Here is a 25,811-nt window from a genome sequence, read left to right on the forward strand (position 1 = left end):
ATACACACACATGCTACATAATTCATGTAAATAAATACTACTTATCAATTTTTTTTTCTATTTTCTTTCTACCGTTAAATGTCATATTAGTTACATTATATTAATACTTCTTTTTATCTTTTTCTGGGAGTAAATCAACCTATGGTGTTTAAGGATACTTCTGTTTGATAATTTTGCTTTGTAGACCACGTTTTTTCTGATAATATTTTAATTCTCCAATTATGGGATTTAAAATTTTGTATGAAGACTGGTTATTCGAGTGATTATTATTGTTAAAGAAGTTAATAATGTATGTGATTTTTGTACATACTTGTCAAATCAATGAACTCGACAGACAAACGACTCTTAATCGATTGGTTAAAATAATAATAACAGCTACAGTTAATGAAATAATAAAAATAATTTATTGATAATGAATCAGACTTAAGGATAAATTCATTTTAATATATATTTGACAAGAACGTCAGGTAATTAACTCTGATTATTCATTTTTAGTACAAGAATGATTGAGTAAATAACTCACTTTAGCGTCTAAGTGTCTTTGACCGGTACTCACCATGTGCCAAAGACAAAGAAAAAAGAGCGAATAACGTAGCTCAGAAGATCGTCAGAAAGCCCGCCCGACCTTCATAACACCTTTGAATGCTTTGAATAATAAGGAATCCCAACCTTTACCCGAAACAATTTTTAAACTATAACACATAGAAATCACTTGCTTTGAAGATTCTAGTTTGTACTCAATAGAACAATCTATATATACATATTGTAATAGAACGATGATTAATTGGATACAAAGAAATTGATTGATCTAATTAAAATTAATTCAATATTTAATTAATTTAAATAAAACAATAATCAAATTTAATCATAATACAATAACTCGATTCTATAAAAATTAATGAAAAAAACTGTAAATATAAATTAAATATATAATTGTTAAGACGTTTTATTACCCATCTATTATAATATTAAATAATTTATCTATTAAATTTGAGTTTACTTTAATATTGAAATATTTTTAACACGTGCTTTTCAATCGATAAAAAAATATTTATTTGATAACGAAAAAGATAGCATTGAAAAATTAGAAAAATATTGTTCCACTCTACATTATTAATGAAAAAACAATAAATTCATTTTATTACAACTATATAATTGTTATTATTTCGGTTATGGTTCTCTGTTTATTATGTTTTAAATATTTGTCTGTCACAGTTCATGTTGGAATCTTATTTGTTCAAATTGATAGGTTACGTTATTTGATGGTCCAAGTTATAAAAATTTAATAATTTTATTAACAAATATGTATTAAATATTATTATCATTAATTTATTTATCTCGAACTTGTAGTTATAAATTTCAAACTAAATTTCAAATTATTCATTATATAACTACGTTCAATTAATATTAATCATGTTTTATGATAAATTATTTATATTAGATTTAATTATTAAGTGTTAAAAGTCACATTAATTAATGATAAAATTAATTTATAATTTATTATGTGCATACCTAACTCAGTCAATTGTTCATCCGTTATCCAGCTGCTATTTTATCACCATTTAAAAATGTCTAATTCCACGGACATGTATAATTATTCGTCAATAGTAAAGAGGTAAAAGGTAGAAGAAGGTTTGTGGGGGAAATGGGAGGGGTAAGCTATCTTTTTGTGGTCACGGGTTTTCCAGTGTTCTTTTAAGGGTATAATTCATAACTTCATTTTTTTAGTGCAAACAACAAAAGGTCTTAAAATATCTTATGTTCCTTCGATCAAGACTCTCAATTTTGAATCTTATCCTCATTTTATCTGCATAATTTTTTTAATGCATCATTGTTTTTCAATTAGATGCCTTTCAAAATAGGAATTAGATTAATAAAATTATAGAAAAAATGGCAAAACTAGTATATGATTATTTTTTTTTAATACAGGAGAATCCCTGCACTGGACTCCTACACATGGGGGGTCCCAATGTAGGTAGGGCTCAGACCAATTCTTTTTCAAAAATAAAAAATAAAAAAAGAACTTCCACATGAGTTTATTTCTATTTTAAAATTTGTTTGTTTGATAATGTTATCTCCAAAATTATTTCAGTACAGAAAAGGATTTATTTAAATAGTACAGAGGAAATATTAAATTACAAATTTTGCATATTAAAATACCATGTATAAGTATGTATTTTAAATGTACGGATGATGTATTTTAAATATAATTAACTTAGAAAAATGTCAAACTTGTCATTCGAATGTTATATATATATATATATATATATATATATATATATATATATATATATATATATTAAGTGTTCACGGATAGAAAAAGAAAAAAATCGAGAAGGATAAATAAAAAAAATGCATAAAATATTATTTAAACAAGTGAGCTATTTAAAACTGATTTAAATAACAAGTGGTTAATTAAAATTTGATCCAGTTTTGTCTTTATTTTATTTCTTATGCTAAAAGATTAAATCAAATTACAAATATCACTGACGGAAAATCCATTACAAATATATTGAACTTATGTTAATTTTTTCATGCTACTGACGGAAAGTCAATTACAAATATTTTTTTACCTTTTTTATATTTATGTTTTAATTTATACAAAATGATATTATTTAAAATTTAAGAAAAATTATGTCCCATAATAAGATTTATGCCTATGGATTTTTTTTATATTTCATTTATTATATATTTAACTTTTTTATGTTAGTCCTATTCCTCAGATGAAACTAATAACACTATAAAAATTTATTCATATCTTTTTTCATTTTACTTTTATTATGATTTCTAAAATTTTACTTAATCTTTAATAAATAAATAAAAAAGTTGTAATATCCAGGAAAATAAGGATAGATTGGTGTATTAAAACCTTTCAACTAATTGAAAATAAAAGTTTAGTGATTGTAACTCAGTTACACATAGAACGTTACATAACATGAAAAATAAAGTGGTTATATTACAAATAATAAACCTATCTTAAAAGGGTAGAGAAATTACATACTCACTAATTTCAACATGAAAGTGACTTTACATATATTTTTGTTTGGTTTAAACCTTGAAAATGAATTTATAATTTTCTATATAAGAACGAAAAAGTAAAATTATTTCTTTGAAACTAAAAATGTTTTGGAATTATTTCCATTTTAACCCAAACATACACACTATCATGTGCCAGTGAACACTACTCAAAATTTACCAGGTACACCAGTACTATCCTTCTATTTCCCTTTTACAAATAAAACAAAAACTGAAATAATAAGAGTAATTTTTAATAAAAAAATATCAGACCAAATTTGTTCAGACCCAAACTACAAAATTCGTAACTTCATAACATATATGTAAATATGAAATTGAATCTGATAAATATATTATACCATTATTTAATTATGAATTAATACTCTAGATTTATTCTGAAAATAAAAACTTAAAAATGATCAATATTATCTTTTTCTGGGTAATCGGTTACTGCTACAAATTATAATTAAATTCATATAAATGAACAAAATTAATAATAATCTTACAATTGAATTGTCGTTGGAGTAAATTAATAATGGTTAGATTAATTTAACTCTGGTTATGATAGTTTCAAATCTTGAACATGTAGTTCAGAATTTTCAGAATTAAACTGAATTATGAAAATGGTTTTGATCGAATTCCGATGTTCCTGCTAAAAAAGATCTAAGTGCTATTTCGTTTCAAGATTTTATTTTAAGATTTTAAATAAGCTATAATTATTTAATGAAAAAGATAGGTTAAAATATGATTTATTATTATTATTATTATTATGGTGTAAATCTTCAAACTTATTATAGAATAATCATTTAATGTTTGCAGAAGAATTCACGTTTCATGTTGACTCACCCAAAGATCTAACATCACATCTTGTAAAGAGATAGATAGCGTATTTGTGATAAAAATCCATCAAGAGTTACTCAAGAAAAAACATTCATGAATTAATTTCTTGAATCTCCCAAAGATTATCTAAAATATTGGGTGATAAAAATCCATTAAAAGTTGCTGAAAAGAAGTTCATGAATAATTATACCCTGAAGAAAATACCTTCTAATTTGAGGTTCCCAGTTCCAATTATGTTAGAAGTGTTTATCACGTGCCTCATGTCCTATTTCATCCAATGGTGTCTGCTCTATTCCCTCACCGCATCTCCAACATCACTGGATTTGGATTATAGTATAAAAACTTCACATTTTTTTTATATATATTAAAACTATGATCACATTTTTTTATATATTACAGCCAATTTATGAATTATATAAATGGCATATTGTGGGGGACAAAATAAGCCCCCACACTCAAAACTTGTTGCTGTTAATCAGAGTTTGTCTCTAATCTGCCTGTCCCATGTGACTGAGAGTGTCCTTCGTTCCTTCCTCCTACCATCGAATCACGTGATTGCATTCATCATCTTCGTCCTTCCAATTTCCCATTTATAGCTACTATTCTTGGCTACATCTTCCACTTCTTTTTATCTTCTCTCATCAAAACATTCTTTCATCCAACTACCATAGATAAACCCATACCCAACTCTTAACAACTCTTTCTTTTTTTCAATTTAGCTCACATAAATTTTATAACTTTTTTTAAGACTTCAAACATAAATACTTTGACCATGGGGGTAGGTAATATAGTTGACATGTCTTCAATTATTTTTAACTAACGACCACATGATGAAACCATAGCATACATAGTAGAGTCCTTAAAACTAGATTAGAAGCATAAAACAACAGAATAAATAACACACAACTCATTCCACTACTCACAAGTATCATTGCCAACACACATAGACCCACGTTACTTAACACTTTCATTGATCCTAGCAGCAGCAGCCACCGAAGCCGCTACGCCGCCATGAGTGGCAGCCGCATCCGGGTTGTTTCTCACCTCAGCACTCGCCACCCTCTCCGCATCTTCCAGTGTCACCGCCTTGTCCGCGGCCAACTTCGCTGTGGCTCCACTCAAAACGTCCCCCAACTTCATCTTATCGTCATCACGGGTGCAGTCAACATTATAAGCAGCCGCCGATTGAGCCATAGCCGCCAACCCACCAGGCGGTGTGACATTGTTTCCCGTTGCCCTCACCTCCGCCGCCTGAATCGCGGAAGCGTCACTCTGATCCACCGCTTTGTTGCCCACGGTCAGGGCCGTGGCCTCCAACGCCTCCCCTATGGTTATTGCACCATCCCCAACCGCACTGGCTCGTCCGGTTTGAACCGGGGTCGGTTCAGAATACTGCTGCACAACCTTCAATCACAGAACACATACACATCTCGCATAAATCTTCTTCTTGTTTCTTAAAAGAGTCAGCATTTTGGAAAATAATGACGTTGACGAAAAATAAAAACAGAACCTTGCCGCCGACAGCCTCGGTGATTATGCGTCTTCCAGGGACTCGAGTTTCCGATACGGTGACGCCTTGGTCGCCGGCAACGTCGTTGACGTCCAGGTGACCAACGAGGCCAGCCTGTTCGTTCTGAGTGGCGGCGGATTGCATGACGGAAGCTGCCCCGCCGAGTTGGGTTTGTCCCAACACTAGAGTTTCTGCACTTTGCATCATGGCAGCATCTTCCGGTGCAATGGGCTTATTTGCAAGGTCGCCGGAGACATCGAAAACGTCGCCGTATTTGATGGGGTCTTGGCCTGGTTGTGAACGCCTTGGCTGGTCCTGACTCATCTTCTCCGTTTGGTATATTTCGATAATCAAGTTGAGTATGTTGAAATGGTTTTGTAATGAAATTGGTATAAATAAGTTGCAATGGAGGTGGAGAGGGAGAATACGTGGCCAAACGTTACACTTGGCAGCAAGATCAGTAGTAGCATGGGAACGTGTCAGCCTCAGCCTCAGCCTCATTTCACTTCCATCTACCTTCTTTTTCCATTTGCTTCCACCAAGCTTTTTTCTTTACAACGTAATTATATTTTTTAATCCTGTGTCACTTTTCTTCCTCTTAAATTAAACATTGAAATGGCGGTGGACGGTGTCCATGTAATGCCGTTTAGGTGTTCCAGATAATTTCTACACTTCTCACAGATAGCAAGACACCAAATATCTGTGTTATTAGAAGAGAACGTCATTCACTTCCTTTGGGTTGGAAGATGGACAAACTATGCGTCTTTTGACAGAAACTAAATAAACTAATACAGAGTCATCGAATATCAATAAGAATGATATAATCTTTTCAAATCAAAATATGTATTTTAGTTCAATGGATAACTATGATTTATCTCTTATGGATTCAATTTTTCTTACCATTCTCATACTTTGTGATCTTTCCTACCACAACATAGAAGTGCTAGGTGGAAAAAATAAGTTCTTATAAGATTTCAAATCCTATGTTGTCAAACATACATGTTTGTTTACTTAGTAGAGTATATCTATATTTGTAGCTTTTTATTGTAAATTTATCACCTATCACCGTCGTTTTTAAATCATCTATATGTTTCTTTGGTAAATTTTGTAAACAATCAAAAGAGTAGCAAAAGCACATTTTTTTTTCTATGCAGATCTTACATTAAGAACATTTAATTTCAGTTTGACCCTTTTCCATCTCTTCTTCTATTAAATTCATGTTCTATATTGTTCTTTTAACTTTAGTAGTAGCCTATGGAGTGACTTGTAAAATGTCCAACATTTAGTAGGCTTTTAATTTGAGATTATGAAAGATGCATCATAATTTAATGCAAAAAAAATTATTGTTTTAGTTCTCAAAGCACCGGACCTTTTTTCTATATCCATCGGTCTAATTAGTTCTGGGCTTTTGCTTTTTTTTGTCATTGTCAGTATGCATGGACCCAATACAATATTTAATGATATCCCAGACATTATGATATAAGAGTTTCTAAAAGTATCATTGTCTTTTCATCAAGTCTCTCTTTCACTATTGACGACATGGGCTTGGTTAATAAATTTCCCCTCTTCAAAAACACAAGAGTATTAAAAGACATTGTTTTTTGAAGAAAAATGATGAATTATGGTAGTATAAAGAATGTTTTCTTTTTTTAACTAAAATACCCTGTATAGAGTTGAAACATAATCATTAGTCATTAAAATTGAGAAACCAATTAATATAAAAGTGATTGAAACTAACTGTTTTCTCAAATTTCTAAATTAGAAATATTTTAAAGAGAAATAAACTAAAACTTTCAAATTATTAAATAATTTGAAGTCAAACAAATAATTATGAAATAAAAAGGAATGATTATGAAAAAAAAGGGAAGTGCATATTAATGTTCAAAAGTTAGGTCATGTGAGATTTAATTCCTGCGTTTAAGAAAGGTATATGATATTTTGATGTTTATAAAATCAGAAAACTATTCCGTTCTATTAAATATTAGATTCTGTTTAGATTAATACCTAAAAATATTTTTATGAAAGAAGATGAGAAAACAAAACAGATTGTTTTACAAATTAAAATGTAGTTTATACACAAATTCAAACTAAATATTTTTAAAAACATATGAACAGACTTTCACAAATGCATAAACTAAACAATATTATCTCACGTTAATCCCTCTTTTTCATGTGAAGATGACTGAAAGGAGTGAAGAGGAATTGGGTTGAAAATCTAAATACAAAGTGGATTTTTTTTTTTAACATTTATGACGCAGTTGTTAAATACTTGCTGTATATATATTGTACACACAAGAAACGGTATTAGCATTACCAGCATCTATATAGTATAATCATATTTTAAAAGATTCCTTTACAAAATAAATGAAGCCGAAATGCAGAAAATGAATGAAAGTGATTTATGTCATGAGGCGTAGGGGAATCATACCTAAGCAGTACTGCGGCGTGAAATACTTAAGTTGCGTATTAGTGCATATCAAGCAGTAATCAGACACACTATAAAGAGATTAATAGGAAAGTTCGAGACGTAATCAAAGCTCGTGATTCCAATGTACTTTTAACATTAAAAAGTGGGCACACTTTAATACTTCAGCAGAAGAGATGAGATTCAAAGGCAAATACAAAGAATTGGCCTAGTTTGTTCAAATGCCAACAAAACATTCAAGAGATTTGAAAAGATGGCCTTTCTCATCTCACATTATGTAAGCTGAACAGACTAATTCATTCAATATGCAATGTATCATTAACATATATGAAGCCAACCCCACCACATGCAGAAAATTGCAGCTATATATCCTCAACCCCTGTACTTTACAAATCTGCACATATTCCCAAAGAACATGTCTCTAATGCCACAGCTGGAATTTAAATAAAACATATCACACGGGTATAACCAAAAGCAAGGTTATCCTTTGAAATTTACATAGGACACGTCAGAAAAAAGACAAACAGATTAAGAGGCACTGTTGTCAGTCCAACACGACACCAATCATAGGACACAACATATTCAGAATTAGAATTTCATTCATTTCCACAACATATTGAGAATATTTTAGTTGATGAAGTGGAAAACCAAAGAGGTCATTAGAAGAATATTTCGGAAAAGATTCCAGGCCACACACTTACGACATCAATAAGATAGTCACTAAACAAATACCTCTACCCGAGTCTTTCATCAAATAAAACCACTATACATTACAATGAGATCCCTTCCATGAGAAAAAGAAAAGTCCTGTCAAACATCCTACAATCCCATGACGGCAAAATAGGATACTTCAGAGTTGCAGGCATTTTATCATGTGGCTTGAATGCAATGAAAAGAAGATAAAGACGCATATCACCCCCATCAAGCAACCTCATTAAACGCCTTCCAGTCCAAAGGACCGAAATAGAAATAAACTAACAGTGGAAATCATAAAAATAGCAAGTAAAAGTTAAAAAATTATTACATTATTTCCAACTGCTCAGTTCTCTTGATAACCAAATTACCAAACAAGACCTCCACCATTGTCAATAAACCCAGTTCCAATGATTCTAGGACTTCCTCTCAATCCATCTTCTCTTTAGCATTCTGTCAATTTCTGCTAGCCTCTTCCCGTCCGAATTCTCTCATCTCTCATTTTTTTCTCACGTAAAATATCCATGAACTCTCTCTTCCTCCTACTTAAAAATCACCCTTTATTTCTCTCAACCACTTGTCACATCAACCACGCTTTTCTTTTACACACCCCCCACATAAAAAATCTCAAAGTTGCAGAATCCCGATCCCTTTCCGTATGTTCAAATACTTTTGAAGTCAATAAACTATTTAACATGCAATTAGTTGAACAACCAAATTTGCGATTAAGAAAACATAATAATCTCCTATCGTCTTTTTTCTGCTTCCCCCTCCCTTTCAAACATTAATTTTCAAAGTTATGCTAAAACTGTGTAAAAGTTAACTTTATTTCCTAAAAAGATTGGGTTGAAATTAATCCAATCCCTTAATAAAAAAAAGTAACACCAAAAGATATCCTTTGTGCATAAGCCACGTCATTAAGAGACTAAATTGATGTCTATTTTTCTCTTATTGTGAGAACTAATGTCACTCTCCATCTTTCACTCATCATTCAAGATCCAAACTCATCAAGACAACCGTATTCCTCCCTAAAATTTTTCCCACCTCAAGAAAAAAAATTGATATACAACTGCACATACAAAGTTAACCAATTTCATGACCAGAGTTATCCGCATGATGTCTACCGAGAAAATAAAAGAGCACAAGAACACGGTTACACCTATTTACGAAAATTGTCATTGCCATGAATAAACCATTCTCCAGATAGAACATTTTTGTTCCTGATTCAACAACAGCAACAATAAAATTCACAGAGAAACTAGGTCCAACAACAACCTGAAATCTAACCAACATACTAATATGGCCATGTTTGGAGGGCAACAAGAAGTTAACAAAAGAATCATTCATTACCTCACTCACTCACTCATCCATTACTGTACAAGCACAAGTCTACCACGACCCATACCTCTATCACCATCCCCATCTTCCTCTCCGTGCCCCTTCGGCACCGTCACGATGAGCTCTCCGTCGACGAAGACAGCGCTCGCAAGCTCCGGCCGCGTCGATTCCGGTAACCGGAACCTCCACATATCGAGTTCGAGCTGGTCGAGCGAGAGCTCCACCGAGCCTCCGTCCCTCACCACGATCTTCGTCACGCCAGGGTGGATTTCCACCGTGTGCGCCCTCACGTCGACGATACCGTCGGTCTCCGCCACGAAGCGGAAGCAGTCAGGGTCCTCCTCCACCACCACGTCGGCGTCGGAGCGGAACGGGAGCTCCAGGACGCAGCTGAACACGTGCGGGAGTCTCCGGAGCTTCTTGCCGGCGATCCCCAACAGCGCCTGCGCCTCGGACATGGGGTTCCCTCCGTCTACGCCGAACTGGATTGAGATGTTGCGTTTTCGCGGAACAGGATGAACCTTCATGATGCTGTTTTTGCTACCGTGGAACGCCGCAGAGGATTGCGCCACCAAAATTAATAACGCGATGATGAAGAAGACGATCTGAGAAACCTTTTGTATCATAAAGGAACGGTTGTTCTTGTCCAGCTTCCTTCTTCCCCCTTCCTTTTTTGGGCGAAAACCCTAACCCTAATTTCAAATTGCAGAGATATATTTCCCTTTTGTGTAGAAAATGTGAGGAGAAGGAGATGATGCAAAGAATTGATAAAATGAGAAGGGAAGAACAGATACGAAATAAGTGTGTGCGGAGAGATAAAGAAGAGGATGATTCGGACTGTGTTGCCCTTCTCCTTCTTTTTATTTACTATATTTGTCTCCCCTCAATTATTAACCATTATTAACATTTTAAAGCGACTAAGAAACAAAACCACTTGTCAAAAACAAAAACTAACTAATAACAGCACTGAAAATTCTAGACCTTCCCACAATCACACAATACACCCACGGCTACAAAATCTCAAATTATTCATTATTATCACTTAATAAAAATTATACATACAGTGATTAATTATGAGATCAATTTTTGGAATGAGATATTATATATCAATATTAAAACAAAATATCATGGTTAATATTTAATAACAGATAATTCACAGTGATATTAATTATTCAAAATATAATTATAATATTAAAATATTTATAAAGGTTTTATAAAATTAAGAATATATTGATACTAAACTAGACTTGTTTCATTCGATTGTTAAGTTACTGAGTTTCTTGATTTTGGTTTTATTCAGTAAATATATTTACGTTTAGCGACCACCAAGTTAGTAATTTTCTCACTCTAACAAGTATATCATCATCTAAAAAGATCATTCAGTCAGTAGTTATATGAGTTGGTTCGACCAATAAGTCTATATAATTTTGTAGAACATAATTATGCAAATATATGTCATTCCAATCCCGCAAATTAAGTTCAAGAGCCAACACATATGCCAGAACATATCAAATTAAAATTACACAATCTTCACTTATTCAAACAATATCATTTACAATATCAATCAGACAACATTCTCAATTTCATCATACAATTCAAGTAAGTCAAATCAAAACCCTATCTTAATTCAACCTATCATATGCATATTTCATCACACAACTTAATTATGCAAGTAAATCATTCTATAATCATACAATTAACAATTATAAAGTATCAATCACATAAAAACTGTGTAATTAGTTTTTTTTACTTTGATGAAATTGATCTAAGGAATCATAAATTCCTTCAAGCTCACAACATGTTCTACCTATACATAAGAACAACACGTAAATAATTAGGACATATTATTAAAACCACTAATCAGCACAAATTCATATAAAAAACTAAAACTTAACATGCGAATCAAGATAATTCACATACATAAGAAGAACATATAAACCAAGAAAAGGAGTAGAAAATCAACTTACTCTATTAAAAAAATTGATTAAACAGAAATAGAAAGTTCAAATTAATGATCATTGAAACAGTTTTCAATCTTCAAACAAACTAAGGAAAGTAAAAAAATAAAGTCCTAAGAAAAAAAAGTTTAGATATAATGTGTATTTTTAAATAATGAAACTTTTTTATAAAATTTTTATTTATATTTTAAACTTTTGAACTTTTAATATTATGTTTGACTATTTTGAATCATTATCAATTTGAAAACATAATCTTTTAAACAGTTATATATATATATATATATATATATATATATATATATATATATATATATATATATATATATATATATATGTGTGTGTGTGTGGTTACATACAAAAGTAATTTATTAGGATAAAACTGACATTATTAATGAATTGAAGTAATATAAATGTGTTGCTTTAATTATATGAATTTATTATTTTTTATATAAGAAGATAAAAAATTTATTATTATATTATAAATGAAAATTGCATTTGAATTATATATATTATTATGCTGTTTTCAATATTTATTGTGAATTAAATGAACAGGTGATAAAACCTATTAATTTTAACAAGTGGTGGTTAAAATATATTTAATCCAACTAGTTCATTAAGTAGAGATAAAGCGCTTTCAAGTCACTGCCATTACTTGAAACCCGAAAGGTAAAATGTGAGTTGTATAAAATTTGTGATTTTTTTAAGATATGACCTAAATCAAGTATCAAACGTATCTTGGACTACTTCAAAATCAAACCTATTATTGTAATTTTATTAAACTGTCTTTTGATTTCACTTTTTGAATGTTTCCATCCAGTAAAATTCCCTCTTTCGCGTTAAGACTTTCCACCACTACTTAATTAATGTGGGAAGTGATTATCAAACAAAGAAAAAAAGAAAAGTCTGTTAACCATGAAAGTGATCTAGTTATCTTAATATAGATAGATTTAATTACTTTAATAAACATATTTAGTAATCATAATTATTGCTTTAAATGCATATTTATTACAATAACTATAACTATCATAGTGCATATTTTATGAATTAAAAACGCAAAATAAAAGATTTCCAGTTAACAAAAAAAAACTATATAATGCTGTCGTATGATATATACCTATGATAAAGTCCTTTTTATAATAATATAATAATGGATTACTTATTCATTTTTCAATCATTTTCGGTACACAAAAATATGTTATTATTAAATTCTGTTTCTTCACTTTTGGAAAATTAGAAGATATAAAAATTGCATAGGTTTTGTTGGTTGTGTCATATTGGTTGCCGGGAACTTTCCTAAAAAGGAATACATGAAAAAAAGTTACTTTTTTTTCCTTATTATTTGTATATTTTATTTAATTTAGTTTTATAATTAGTAAATGGTTTGATTTAGTTTCTTCATAACATAACAATGTAAAATCTATCTACCAATTAGCTGTCGAGAATTAAATATTACTATTTTTAATTTACGTTTTATCAACTTTATAATAATATAATAACAATTTATAAACTAACACATTGATTTTAACAAGTGAAAACATTATTTGATTATACTTTTAATATAAGTTCGGAAAGTTATCGTTCTCATATTTCTTTTACATATTCATTCATTAGAATTAATATCTATCTTCAAACAAAGTCTAATCTTTTTGTGTTTCTAAATTCCTGATTAAATTTCAAAATGATTGAAGATTTTTCCAAATAAAAAACAAAAGAAGTGAACATTTAGAAAATATCTACTTCAAATTATTTGAACGAGATTTGGTAACAGCTGAATTAAACGCAGATAGTGCTTAAAATCTCAACCTTTAAAAAGCTGAGAAAATATAAATTAAAAATTGAGCCATTAAATTATTATTACTATCCACCAAAAAAAATCATTGTAACAGTGAGTTTTGAGCGAACACCACATGAATTTTAGTTGTTTACAAAGTGTACTGTGATTTACTTTTGTGATAGTTTAGAAATAAGATAAACGTGAGAATAATGATTTTTTTTAAAAATCATGATTTAAAATATAAATGGTTCTCATATTTTTAATTATTATAAATTTTACTATAAATTAACTTATAACATATATTTATATTCCATAATAAAATGACTATTAAAAACTTCGACAATTATTTTTTAAGTTTGTGCTTCTTTTACTTTGCAATAACTACTAATGTGTTACAAACTAAAATAATTACTTTTTTCTAAAATACAATATATTTAATATTTTTTTTTGTTTTTTCAATTTACTAATAAGATGAAAAAAAAGTATAAGATAAAAGTATATATTTATTAGGTAAGAAGAAAGAACGAGTTTTATTTATTCATAATTCTTTTTCTCTTTTTTTAATTGTATTATTATATTATAATGTTTGTATGAACGTGTTTGTTAAATGATTGATATGGGTGGTATGAGATAGAAAAAATATGGACCTTTTCAAGATGATAGGAACAATTATGCAAGAATAAGAAGTCAAGGTTAATAATCATATTCTTCTAAATAAAAGGAGTTTGTGACTCTGACTGGATTTCAATTGGTATGGAGTACATTTATTAAGATAATTTAGTATATTAATATATTTAAATTAATTTTATTATTTTACATAAAAAATAAAATAAAAAAGTGAAAAAAAATATTATGATTAAAAAAATAATATGTATATATATTCTTAATTAAAACGTTTGAATTAATTTTCTAACTACTAGTTGAATAAACGAATCTTTCTATATTTAAAAAATTATTATTTATTTATTTGAATATTGAGTCAAGCTTTTACTTACAATTTCATCAATTTTTTTATTTTAATAATAATAATATTTCTAATTGTAAGTTATTATCATATTATGAGAAATTTAAATTTAATAATTATTATATTTTTAAAATATAAGTATAATTATAATTACTAAAGAAGATAAGATTAGATTAGTAAAGATAATTATAAAGTAAGACGAGACTAAATACATCTCAATGAACAAATATATTTATAGAATACTTAATTAAGTTTTGGATCTTTATTAAATTTTTCTGAGCATTTTTAATTAAAGTTTTATTATTATTTTTTATTGAGAATTTAAACTTTTTATATTTTTTAATTAAGTACATGTATTATTTTTTTTTAATTGAGTGAGATGTAATTATTATTTTGTTTAGTCATCTATTCATGTGTTAAAAAATATTGGATTATCTAATTAATATAAAAATAATATTGTTGTTAATGTAAAATTATAAGTAATTTTTTTAGATTTAATATCATTTTAATTTCGTGATTCTCAAAATTCTACTTAATTCTTGTCTTTTCCTATTTGCCTTCTATCTTCGTAATCATGTTAATTTTTGTGATTATTTTATTATATTTTATTAATAAAATTAATCATTTTATAGCTTTTTAACCTCTTAATCTTTAATTTTATCTTGTTTTTGTACTTAATTCTTGCATTTTTTATGATTGATTATAGTGACAATCAAATTGTGTAATGTATACAGACCTCTCAAATTCAAGTATCTTATAAGTATTTATACAAAAAAATTATAATTTAATAGTGCGATCAAACCATTTATGTCTTATATAAAGTTATTTATGTCTTATATAAAGTTATGAAACTAATAAATAAAAATAATAAATACTTTATTCTCTTAAAGTTCGATTTACTTATGCTTAGATTTTTTCAATTTTATCCATTTACATAGTAACAAAGTAACATTGTATTAGTTTTGTAGAAAATAATTAACTTTGTCTAGTAGTGTATCACTCAAATAAATATTTATACATGTTTAAATAAAACACAGTGACCAAAAGTTAATTTCTGACTAATTAAATTCCAATTAAAGGTGGAATAAGTCAAAAGTGCTTATAAATACTGCTATATTCTTTGAATGAACAAAGTATCTATGCAATAGTTAAAAGATTTGAGACATAATTAATTTATACAAGGGACGCTAAGTCGACTTAGCGTAACTATGTCTCCTTATCAAAATTTTAAAACAAGTTTGTATTTATTATTGATTTTGCTCGTATACATTAAATATGAGATCTCATGTCCAAATTAAGAAATTCTAATATTGTCATATGGAAGTGTGTTTTCCTTTGATTAATTTTTTTTTTCTAAAGTAGTGGAAAAAATGGGAATTGACAACACACGATAGACGACACTGATCTCCATTCAGATTACAAAAGTTGAGGATGTAATGTAACATCAAACGTCTGAATTAAGTTAACTTTTGACGTCAATGCACATTATCATTATCGTGGTTCTCTGTATTCCTGCATCTACTCACTTTGTTTGTATCATTGCTGAACTAACCTTCTCACTGCTAAAATCTGTATACACTATCCATTCACAGATTGATCGCTTCGAGATTGGGTAGGAACAAAATTAGGCTATCCATACTTCCAGCAAACAATTTTTCTTATATATATATATATATATATATATATATATATATATATATATATATATATATATATATATATATATATATATATATATATATATATATATATTTGAAAATAATCAAATTAAAAGTTCTTATAATGTTTTCTTTTGGTAGAAAAGCATAAGTCAACAGAACTAGAAAATTTAAAAGATTTCACTCAAAGAAATAAAGGAAAAATATAAAATTTAAAAACAAAGATAAAAATAATATTATAATCCTATTATATTAGAAAAATATAGCTTTTTGAGATATATATATTAAATATTAATTTTATTTTTTAAAATATAAAAACATTATTAAAATTAATATTGACATGGAAAATATAAAAAAAAAATGTAAATATGGTTTTTAAAATAAATATATTTTGAAATTAATTTAAATAATTACTAATTGGATTTTTGTTATTAAGAATGCTATTACGGTTTTAATATCTATACCATATCAAAATGACATGGTAAAATAAATTAAATTATTATTTAAATAAAATACTATTATTTCATTGTCAAATATATTAAATTGTATAAATAATAACTTTGAAACTTATTTTACTATATATTTGTGTATGTTTAGTTAATAATTGTAATGTGAACTCCGTTTCATTTAAATTTCGCAGAAGATAATAATTCTAAATTCAGAATATTCAAAATCTACTTTGATAAACTTATATTATTCTATAATACAAAAGTTTACCAAGGTTTGAAATTTAATGAACACCACAGACTCACTAATTCTATTTTTTTAGGCAAAATCTAAACCTTGATATAAAAAATGTATGAAGTTTGATCTTTTAAATTTGGTTGTTTTGTATGTTTGTTTATGTGGTTTGTTTTGATTTAGTTTGTATTGATTAATTTAAGATCTAATTGATTGAGCAAGTTCGCATGAATTTTTATATTAAAAGTTGTTTTTTATCAAAGTACTAAGAAATAAATACAATTTGATTATATGAACATGTTTTTTTTTTTCTAAATCATAATATTTGAACATGTTTTTTTTTAAATCATAAAAATTAATATACAGATATCCGATACAATAATGAGTTGTGACAGTCTGACATTGAACGCTAGTTTATTGTGCAGATTTAAAAGCATTTTAACTTCAAATCATCGAGCGTCAGTTTTGTATCACTGAGTATTGAAAAATGTCAATACTTTGGCGCTAAGTAGGAGTAGTATATCACCACTAAATGTCATTTTTCACTGCATGTTTGGAGTAATTTTAGTTTCAGGAGTACGTTGAGCGACAAAAGGGTGTCTCTAAGCGTGCCTTTTTGCGAGAAAAATGACATTAAGCGCCACAACTTTGGTTAAGCACCACGTTTGCGAAAGGTTTGGCGATGAGCGTAAGGACCGTCGTTGAGCTACCTTTCGCAAAAGGTTTGGCACCGAACGTCATTTTATATGAATATTATAACATTTTATTGAGATGATGATATTATTGTGGATATGTGTGATGATGATTGTTGAAGAAATTTCATGGAGAAATTCTTTGTGGTTTTGTTAGTGTGTGTATTGACATATAGGGGTTAGAAAAAATGTATCATGAACTCTAATAACTATTCAAACTTAAATAGAGTAGAATGAGTTGTGTGATGAGAGTCACAGGAGGTTTTAACCATTATATTGTTGGTCATATGTACCAAGATGACTAACCCTATAAGTGGAAGAGTGATAACCTCTTTATTTATGACTTTGCAGAGCATATATACCATTACAAGTGCATGTCTACGTTGAATCCCTATGTCAAAAACATGTATCCGAATAATTGAGTATAATATCAATTATTTGTGTTAATATATGACTTTTTATACATTATATATGTTTAGTTTATAAATTGGTATTTTATGATTAAATTAGGCCAACTCTTTTGTACATTAGCTTACTATTTCTTTTATGTTGTTTTGTTTGTATCGTTTTCTTTCGTTTGCAATGATCACCAAACGAGAGAACAAGAGTTTATATATCTCAAGAGGAATAATATTATTGTTGTCTCGTTATTAATTTGTTTTTATTTTCTTCATACTTCTTATCTTCTTGTTATACAATAATTTTTTGGAACTATATTTATATTTTATTTTTAGATTGTAATTTTTTTTTAAATATTACTAATAAATATTTTATTTTAGTAATTTTATGTTGAGATATTAAAAAACATTTTTATTATTGGATCCAATGAAAATGAATTTAAATCCACATTTAAAATTAATATCTTATATTTTCTCTTTCTCTCGTCTCTATCATCTGTTGATTAAAAACCGTACAATTTTCGGTATTTTTTAATTTACATACAAAATGTAGTAGGTGATGCAATATTACATGTCTAGAAAAAAAATATTTACTCACACTCTCTTGTAATTACAGAGAATAAATTTTAATAACTTTATACATATATTAAACGTTAAAATTATACTTAATTTAAAAATACTTGTAAACCCAAATTACTTTTGTCACAATAAAATTAAATGATGATTAAAAATATGGAAAAAATTATAAATTGCAGTTCTGATATTAAGAAACCATTTACTTACTATTATTTAGTTTATCATAGAGCTGTCAAAATGAGTCACAATTTGCGGGTCAATCCGGTTCACCATAGGTTCAGGCCGGATGGGATTTGAAAAAATTGTATTTTTCTTATGTGGCTCGGATCTCAACCTGATTCATTTAAACCCGGCTCATGTGGGTTGAACCCGTGGTGGGCCGGGTTGGCCAACCAATCCACCTGCCTAATTTTATTTTAATAAAATTTAATTTTAATTTTATAAAAAAATATTTATTATTCTTTTTTGCTTGAAAAAATTATTCAAATTTCTTATTTTCAAAATTAATTAAACACTCATGTTGGGAGTGAAATTTGTTTAGATTTGAATTATAAAAAGTTTATAATTTTTTTTATTTTAAACAAATTGTAATTAAGTGAGCTAACTCGTTTACCCACTAACCTGTGGTGGGTCGGCCGGATTCGAATTTTTTTGACTCGCTAAAAAATGAGTCGAGTTGGGTTGGTTCACTAAATGACTAACCCGTGGTGAGGCAGACCGGATTGGACGAATTATCTGTTTTTACAACTCTAGTTTATCATTTTAAGTACAAGATGAGTCATGAAGAATCGAGAAAGTTAATTAGGCCCAAGAAGTGTGATGTGAGAGTTATGGGTGGGGCAATCATGATAGGTTGGATTACAATTAATTGAGACATGAAGCTAGTAATGGTAAGTTGGCATACAATAAGTAACGTGATTATCTAATAATTGAAGTCTATTAACAGTAAATATTAAAATCATTCCCTTTCAAAACCCTAAAAACTTTAACCAACCAAAGTTATTACAAGAAACTGAAATCAAATTTGGATATATGTGAACAAAAATTAAATATATATTGGGCAATTACACAATAATGGCCATGATAGATGTGACTATGTCAAGTTAGATTGTCCTTGTCCAACTCAACACTTAGTGTAAATATAAATCATTTCAAGACAGGACTGAAATCATTTACTCGAAAGACTATAAATTTAAAATCAAACAGAAAAAAATATATTCTGAGATGTAAATAGATTCTATTTTCGTTATATTTATAGGATAAGCCAATATATCATATACTAAGCAAAATATAGTTAAAATATATTGTATTAGTATTTAATAATGCATCATTGTTTTAAAACAGGGAATATCAAATATCAGATTAAATTAAATCGGCATAAAATATCACTGTATAACTCATCTTGTTCATCAAACCTTTCCGATGAAGAGAGAATTTGATTAATTGGAATCTAAGAAAATAGATTCAGTGTATATTGGGAGGAAGTTTAAGTAAAAATAAAATAAAAACTATGGAATGTTCCAATTTGACCCACTACCACGAATTCGCTTAAGAAACAATTTTAGCTAGTGTCTCGATAATTTTTTTAAAAATTAATAAATTATTTTATTGAATATATAGTATTATATCATATTTATATTAATAAGATTTATCTATAAATATACGTTATAAAACATGTTTATGCCATATGTATATTTCTTTTTAATTCAGCAATTTGTCTCAATGTGAATTTCCAAATAATATTTTAAATGTTGACGAGTTTTGATGGGATGATTTTATGATTTTTTTAAATTTCATTGTTAGTTACGTTATGTCATCGTGTCAACACTCAATTTCGTCCGGATGACTAAATAATATAGGTTTTTCTTTTTTTTATTTTTATTGCATTTTATTTTATTTTATGTTTTTTATGAATTTTATTATTTTATTTTGTTTTTTGTATTTCATTTGATTTTTCATATAAGTATTTTAAAAAAGAAAGCAAAAAGAAAAAAAAGGAAAAAAGGAAAAAATGGTTACTCCCTCACACTCACGGACATCATCCAACAGCACGCGGAAGCAGCCCAGAAGCCTTGAATTGGAGGTCCAGCAGGTTTGAAAATGAAAAGTGGGCTGTTCCACGTGAGTTCCAGCAGCTTTGAAGAGGCTTCACGTCTAGCAAAAGCAGCAACAGCAACGGAGTCCAGCAGCTGGTCCAGTAGAGAATAAAGGAAGCAGCTCATCCATTCTTCGTCCAGTTGCTTAAGGAGCTCACGGACAGCAGCTTCAGCACGCCCATCACGGCCCACACTTGGATGCACGGTCCAGCAAGCACACGGACAGCAGATCCAGTAACAACACGCTTCCAGCAACTTGGGAGGACAGCAGCAAACGCATCACGGGTCCAGCATCCCATACTGGTGGCATCCAGTAATTGGTAGCTTCAGCACGGCCCAACAAAAGCAGTCCAGCTGATGCCACGTCCAGGAGCAATTGGACACACTGGCAGCAGGAATTGGGCTGGACGTGTAAAGAGAGCTGAAACGTTGAGCTGGAGGGGTGAAGACGGGATTCACTTGTCTTTATGGAAAAAAGGAAGCAGTAGCACAAGGGGGGGTCTCCTTCACGTCCAGCTTGGGAGGTGTCACGACCCAGCACAGCAGCAATCCAGCAATTGGCAGCACACGGGCCAGCAAGCTTGGAGATGGGGCTGGACACGTTGGCAGCAGAGGGGCACAAAAGCAAGTCCTGGAATTGGCAATAAGGAGGGTTACGTTCAGCCGCAACCTAGAGAGAGGGGACCACCCAAGGGGACACCTTCATCACCCATCCCTAGAACCAGGAGGTTTTTAGAGTGATGTAAGGTAGAGAAAGAAAAAAAGGAAGAACGGAGAGGGAGATATGGAAGGCTACGGTTGAAGAGAGAATGCCCATTTGATTTTGGCTGGAAGCAGCAGCAGCATGTGGAAATGGAAGTAGGTCCTGGACTTTGGAAGGAGAGACGTGGAGGATGACCCTGCCGACACCTGCAAACACATTTTTTTCTTTGTTTCTCCTTAGTATATATATATATATATATATATATATACATACATATATATACTCTCTGCATAATCTTGTTCTGATTGGTTTCTTCATTAACAAACCTAGTTACTCTCCTATTGCAACGACGCAGATTTAGTTCAACTTTTTCGATAGCGATGGCCAGGAAGATGCTTATCGACGGTGAGGCTGAATCGGTTCCAGGTGTAGAACAAGGGACGCATTTTGACTTTGACTTGTTTATTATTGGGACTGGAAGTGGTGGCGTTCGTGCTGCTAGATTTTTATCGAATTACGGAGCTAAGGTGGGGATTTGTGAGCTTCCGTTTAATGCCATTAGCTCAGAAACAATTGGAGGAGTTGGTGGAACGTGCGTTATTCGTGGTTGTGTTCCCAAAAAGATTTTGGTCTATGGAGCATCTTTTGGAGGTGAACTCGAGGATGCTAGGTGTCAACACCCAATTTCGTCCGGATAAATATAATTTATCACAAAAAAAATAATAATAAAAAAATAATCAAAAAAAAACCAAAATGAAAAAACTATTTATTTTACTTTTTGCACCCCTAAATTTTCTTTTAAACACTTAATCCAATGGCCTAAAATAATCTCATTTTTTTACTTCCTCACCACCCATATTTTCTTATCACACCCCATTCTCCACATCACCATCCACCTCACCCTCCACATCATCTACCTTTTTCATTTACTTTTTCCACATCATTTCCATATTAATTTTATATATCAACTTTTCTAATTATTCCACTTACATTTTTTAATTATATCTTCTCCATCAACATTTTTTATTATCCATTTTTCTCCACCACCTTTTTATATTATTTCTTTCACTTAATTTTCATACCTAATTTCTCCACCAACTTTTTATATTATTTCTTTCACTTAATTTTCATACCTAATTTCTCCACCACCTTTTTATATTATTTCTTTCACTTAATTTCCATACCTAATTTCTCCACCAACTTTTTATATTATTTCTTTCACTTATTTTCCACATTAACTTTTACTATTCACTATATTTTATTTCACCTAATTTTTCCACAAACTTTTTATATTATTTCTTTCACTTATTTTCCACATTAACTTTTTCTATTCATTTTTTTTTATTATATTTTATTTCATCTAAATTTTCCACCAACTTATTATATTATTTTTATTCATCAACTTTCTTCATCCTTAACTCTATAAATACCTACATTCTCTTCACTTCACAATATCCATCTTCTTTCTCTCACACACCAAACCTCTTCATCCCAAAACTCTACTTTATTTTTCTCTCACATTCTACTATCTCTCTATACATATAAAATCACATACCACATTTCTACTATAAATTCATCTTCTTCACCATCAATCTATCTCTTCTCACAACTTATTACAAGCAAGGTTTTCATCATTCAAATCTTCAACAAGGTACATATTTTCTTTTCATTCTATTTATATGCATTTTGATTTTTTTTTTTTTTAGTTTATAAATTTATCCTATTTTCCACCACAATTTTATCCTATGCTTTTTGATATTTTTACGTCATAGATATTTCAACTCACCTCTCTTTCTTAATAAAAAATAAAAAATATAAAACTTTAAAAAACATGTAATAATAAATATCGGTATGAGTACTTGTGCGATCGTACGCATCAGCCTAGTACTCGTTACCCAAAATATAAAATAAACAAAAAAAAAGCCGTATGAGTGCTCGTGCGATCGTACGCATCAGCCTAGTACTCACTACGCAAAACAATAAAAAATAATAAAAAAAAGCCGTGTGAGTGCTCGTGCGATCGTACGCATCAGCCTAGTACTCATTACGCAAAACAATAAAAAACAAAGAAAAAGCCGTGTGAGTGCTCGTGCGATCGTACGCATCAGCCTAGTGCTCATTACGCAAAAAAAATCTAAATATTACATCGAAAAATACCAAAAAATATAAAAATCTTCAAAAACTAAAAACATCCACATTTTCAAACAACAATCAATATTGCTAGCCAGAACTACGTGATCCTTGATTCTCCATCAAAAGTGGAGATACGTAGGAGCAAGGCCAGTCCTTGTCAGGTTCATTTCCCCAAAAATCCAAATTTATCCAAAATCATTTCAAAACAAATTTCTCAAACAATTTCCAAACAAATTTCTCAAACAATTTCAGAACGAACTACGGAACCCTGATTTCTCATTCTGAATGAGAATACGTAGGAGCAAGGTCAATCTTTGTCGGGCCCAAAAAACTAAAAAATATTGTTTGTTTCTTTAGAGTTTTATTTTAAGGGAAAGTTAAACATTTTAAAAACCACATCATATTCGCGTATTTAATTAAAGGTACTGCCTTAAGGCAGGCGTTGTAGGGTGCTAATACCTTCCCTACACGTAACCGACTCCCGAACTTAGAATCTCATTTTCGCAGACCATGCCTTATCATTTTATGGTTTTTTCGTAGTTTTCCAGAATAAACTATGGTGGCGACTCCAAATCTCTTTTTCAAATATTTCGTAATCTTTTTATTGGATCGTCGTCCCGTCGCGATTCCGGTTGCGACAGATGGCGACTCCACTGGGGACTTATGAGAGTCAGGCCATTTAATTAGATAAGCGAATTCGATGTGGTTTTTTCTTTGTGTTTTTATTCCCTTTGTCTTTATCTATGTTTAATATTTGGAATAATTGCATGTGAGTTATTTTTACTTTTTCTTTATGTTTGAAATAATTGTTCCTTATCTATGTTTGATATGTCTGCTTATTTGTGTCTATTTTTGTAATTGTTTTGCATTATAATCTCCCTCCACACACATTATGCATATCATGAGTGGGGCCCTATACCCGGGTCTGAGCGTAACTTAGAAATAGAGGAGTTGTGTAGCGGTGTCACTCTGGGATGTACTTCCTGTCTGGCTATCGTGAGAACTCCAGCTAGAGTCTGTTCTCTTCATTTGTGTCTCCACATCTAGTTGATTACTCTGACTGTTGTGGAGAGACACTGAAAAGAGCCATAGCCCTGGTGACCTTGATTTAAGAACTAGGAAACCATCCTGGTGAGTGCATGTATGTAGTCTTAGAACCTTAAGTACCATCCTTCGATTAAGACACGAAAGGGAGATCGTTTTGTCATTTCTTTTTCATCTTTTCTTTGTATACAGCAAATAAGTGTACAAAAAAAACACGTAAAAAAATTTAGAGCAATAAAAATGTACATGTTCTGATTCATATGTATTTTGTTTCGCATTTATCTTGTTATCGAGTTCATGGAATAATTCTCAAGAAAACAAAAAAATATATTCGAATAAAAATGCTTTTGAAGCAAAATAAAGATTTTTGGTCCAATCGTTCAATTCAATTTTATCAATGATTTGAAATGTTCATCCGGCTTTCATGATATAAAAAATGTTCAAGATCATCGTTTGACCACTAATCCATCGCCCATTTTCGTTCGTAAAAGAAGAATCATCGTATAAGGGGTTTTATTCGTAAATGATCGCAAGCAATTCTCACAAAAGTAAATAAAAAATATAAAAATAAGGGCAATGTTTTGTAAATTTTTCTTGTAATTTAAGACGTTTAGAAATAAAACAACCATGATTTATGTTTATGCGCGAACTTGTTTCGTGAAAATGTATCATCTTTTGGTACTGATTTTTTTTTTTTTTTTTAAAAAAAATGTTCCAGTTTTGTTAAAATAATTTGTGAAAATTAGTCGCGTCTGAATATTGTTTTATTTAAACCATCTGGAAAACAAATAATGATATTTTGAAATGATTGAAAATATATTCCTTTGCTACTAGAAATTATATCATCTTTTGTAATCCAGTTTAGTGTCAAAAATAAAAAAACAAATTTAAAAAAAATAATAATAAAAATAGAAAATATTTCAAATTAGTATGATTTTTGCATCTAATTTATGTAATAAAAATAAAATTTGCAAAAAAAAAAAAAAAGAATAAAGAAAGAAAATGTTTTCAAAATGAAGCATATTTTAGATGAAGTTTTGTCAACAATTTTTTTTTCTCACAAATTCAATAAAGTTCGCGCACATTATAGATTGGTTGTTTGTTCTCTAAAGTTTTAATTCAGAGGAAAATGTTTAAATGTGTAATAAGTTGCCCTGATGAGATGAAAAAAATGTGTTCTCAATAAATTGGTGTTAATAGATTTGCTTGCGGGCCATTTTTGGATTGTTTTCTCAATGATCATCACTTTTCGAGAGTCCATCAAATTTGTGGATTGTTCATCGTGTCAGATGCATTTTTTTGTTTGTACCCCA

General features: G+C 29.7%; 2 protein-coding genes across 2 annotated transcripts; both read right to left on the reverse strand.

Annotated features, from left to right (window-relative positions):
- Positions 1 to 4,634: 4,634 nt before the first annotated feature.
- Positions 4,635 to 5,881, reverse strand: LOC108325380 (late embryogenesis abundant protein D-34). Its single transcript, XM_017558449.2, has 2 exons — positions 5,366 to 5,881; positions 4,635 to 5,259 (listed from the first exon to the last, which is right to left on the reverse strand). The coding sequence occupies exons 1-2, from the start codon at positions 5,864 to 5,866 to the stop codon at positions 4,810 to 4,812; spliced, it is 951 nt and encodes a 316-aa protein (XP_017413938.2). The 5' UTR covers positions 5,867 to 5,881; the 3' UTR covers positions 4,635 to 4,809.
- A 3,758-nt stretch (positions 5,882 to 9,639) lies between these two features.
- LOC108324310 (uncharacterized) lies at positions 9,640 to 10,672 on the reverse strand. The gene has a single exon (XM_017557231.2). It carries the CDS (start codon positions 10,445 to 10,447, stop codon positions 9,854 to 9,856), a length of 594 nt encoding a protein of 197 aa, XP_017412720.1. The 5' UTR covers positions 10,448 to 10,672; the 3' UTR covers positions 9,640 to 9,853.
- Between the last annotated feature and the right edge of the window lie 15,139 nt (positions 10,673 to 25,811).

The sequence above is a fragment of the Vigna angularis genome, chromosome 3 (assembly GCF_016808095.1).
Source record: "Vigna angularis cultivar LongXiaoDou No.4 chromosome 3, ASM1680809v1, whole genome shotgun sequence".
NCBI classification, from domain to species: domain Eukaryota; kingdom Viridiplantae; phylum Streptophyta; class Magnoliopsida; order Fabales; family Fabaceae; genus Vigna; species Vigna angularis.

What these genes read in the sequence shown, in the direction of transcription:
- LOC108324310 (XM_017557231.2), bottom strand. Translation starts at nt 10,447, where the DNA reads ATGATACAAAAGGTTTCTCAGATCGTCTTCTTCATCATCGCGTTATTA.
- LOC108325380 (XM_017558449.2), bottom strand. Translation starts at nt 5,866, where the DNA reads ATGAGGCTGAGGCTGAGGCTGACACGTTCCCATGCTACTACTGATCTT. An exon ending in CCGAGGCTGTCGGCGGCAAG is followed by an intron (nt 5,260 to 5,365) that starts GTTCTGTTTTTA and finishes CTGTGATTGAAG; the next exon opens with GTTGTGCAGCAGTATTCTGA.